The sequence below is a fragment of the Acanthisitta chloris genome, unplaced genomic scaffold (genome assembly GCF_000695815.1).
Source record: "Acanthisitta chloris isolate BGI_N310 unplaced genomic scaffold, ASM69581v1 scaffold4686, whole genome shotgun sequence".
Lineage (NCBI taxonomy): Eukaryota > Metazoa > Chordata > Aves > Passeriformes > Acanthisittidae > Acanthisitta > Acanthisitta chloris.
The window spans coordinates 104,708-106,917 of record NW_008676369.1 but is presented as its reverse complement, the minus strand read 5'-3'; the positions used below and the strand labels follow the sequence as shown (position 1 = coordinate 106,917).

The 2,210-nt window shown below is 59.4% G+C and overlaps 1 protein-coding gene across 1 annotated transcript in view; it reads right to left on the bottom strand.

Annotated features, from left to right (window-relative positions):
- TMPRSS5 (transmembrane protease, serine 5) overlaps window positions 1-1,133 on the bottom strand; it is a 4,362-nt gene extending 3,229 nt beyond the window's left edge. Inside the window, exons 1-4 of the mRNA XM_009076102.1 lie at window positions 988-1,133; window positions 589-702; window positions 394-437; window positions 102-264 (exon numbers count right to left, since the gene is read on the bottom strand). Coding sequence (XP_009074350.1) covers window positions 102-264; window positions 394-437; window positions 589-702; window positions 988-1,133 — 467 coding nt within the window. The remainder of the gene's footprint in view (window positions 1-101; window positions 265-393; window positions 438-588; window positions 703-987) is intronic.
- Between the last annotated feature and the right edge of the window lie 1,077 nt (window positions 1,134-2,210).

Sequence of the window (2,210 nt, the reverse complement as noted above, 5' to 3'; positions counted from 1 at the left end):
GGAGGTTTGGAGCCGCCTGGAACTGAGCAGAGCACAGAGCCCTGAGCCTGGGCAGGCAGTGCTGGGGCAGCGCTGGCTGTAGCTCCTCGGGGGGCAGGCACCTGTGCACGCAGTGAGCTGCTGTGATGATCCACTCCCGAGCCAGCACGGAGCCCCCACAGCGGTGCTGGGAGCCGTGGTACACACTGACCTGCCAGGGCCAGCGCCCCGGGGGCACATCCAGCCCCCCGACCACCCGCACGGTGCCAGGGCACAGCCCACACTCTGCGGGGCACGGGTTAGGGGCTCCAGCCCCTCCAGCAGGAGGTGGGGGAAGGAGGTGGAAGGGGAGGAAAGATGCTGCTGGAGGCAGGCAGAGATCCGGGGGATGTAGGAGAGGGGAGCATCGCTCACCTGAGCATTTCAGAGCCACCACTCGACCTGATTCGCAGCTGCTCCTGCGTGAGAATGAGCCCCTGGTCAGAACACACGTGGAACAAAACCTCTGGGGCACTGCAGAGCCCCCAGAGGGACCTGCACAGTTTTCTATGTTCTCAAGCCTGGAAGAAAGGCTTCAGCAAGCTCTGCTGCCCCCAGAGCTGCCCTTACCTGACCTGCCACATGTCCTCCAGGCTGCCTTCCTGCTGGGGCCTCACCTGCAGGAACTGCTGAGCCTCATTCAGCCTGAGCTCAGTCAGGTTCACTCCCTTCTGATGGGTCATCCTGCAGAAGCAACGGGAAATATCCCAGAGAGGAGATCAGGGAACATGGGCACAATGCTCTGCTGCTCTGGCAGCTGGGAATGAACCTCTGGGCAGGAAGGATCTCCTGGGGCTGATCTCACAGCTCCCCATGCCATCCTGAGCCCCAGTTTCCACCTGCATTCCCCAGGGAGCTGTGTGACCTGGCTCTGCTGCCCTGGCAGCCCTCAAGCTCCTGCTTTTGCCAGGATCATCCCCCTTGGAAAAGGGCAAATAGGGCCAGAGCAGATTTCTTTGCTGTGCCCACCTGAGGTGCCCGAGCTGCCTGCAGAGCAGAGTGCCCAGGGAGCCACTCCAGTGCTCGTGGCACACCAGGAGCCAGCCAGGATGTCCTTCCACCTGTGCTTCCAGCAAGGAGTTTGCCACATTTATTCTGAAAGACACTAAAGCCATTCCATTAAAGAGAGCCTGCAGTTCCTTCCCTTGCAGTGCTCAGTGCAGGGTCACACAGCTAAAGCCAGAGAAACCCATCCAAAAGCCCCAGGAAAAGCCATTTGAAAGATTAGGAGCTGTGAACAAACCCAGTCACAGAGTGGTGACAGGCCAAGGAGCCCTGCAAGAGCTGCCTTTGCTGTGGGATCCCTCCAGGCAGTGCTGGGGAAGCAGCAAGACTTAAAGCACAGCAATGGCTAAATGCAGCTGGGAAAAGGGAGTGGGGCAGCAGGAGGTGTTTTCTGTTGAAGTGGATGTCTCTTGTCTGTCCTCGCTGGGCTTGGCAGGCAGCTCTGCACCCTGAGCCCTCTCCCCACCCTCTGTGCAGCAAGCAAAGGTGCAAACCTCTATTGGGAGCCCCACGGACCACAGGCTCTTCCTCCTCTCCATCACTGCACCCTGGGATGGCATCCTGCTCCAGTGGGGGAGGAAAGCCTTGGGCTGGCTGAGGCTCCTTCAGGTGTTTCACTTCAGGAAACAAAGAAGGGGGTGGAGATGGACTCACACAGCCTGGGCAGAGCCCGAGGATGCATTAAACTGGGGACAATCCTGCACTGCTCACTGGGAGAGGTGATGAGCCTCTCTGGGACCACAGCAACCAGCAGAGCCCACACCAACTGCATCCCCCATCCCAAGCCACAGCTCAGAGACCAAGGAGCTCTCACCACCACCACCTGCACTGCTGACACCCCAAATTCACTCTCCAGTGTGGCAGGGGCTGCCCCAGAGAGGCACTGACCTAGGAGCCATGTCCCAGCTGCCATCCCTGCCAGCAGCCCAGCGACCCCCAGCAGCAGGAACAGCCTCCTGACGGTGCAGACAGTCCCAAAAGATGCATTGGCAGAACCTTTAACAGAGGGAGAGAGGATTAACATGGTTTTTCCATCTCTCATAGCTCTCCCAAGCCCCTGGTGAAACCCCTGGGTCATTGTGCACCAGTTTCTAGGGCTCACCTGCTCCATTCCAGGAGCTGTGGATTCTGTGAGACGTCAAGACTCAGAGGCCACCCCTGTTCCCAAAGCCCACAAAGAGCTCACC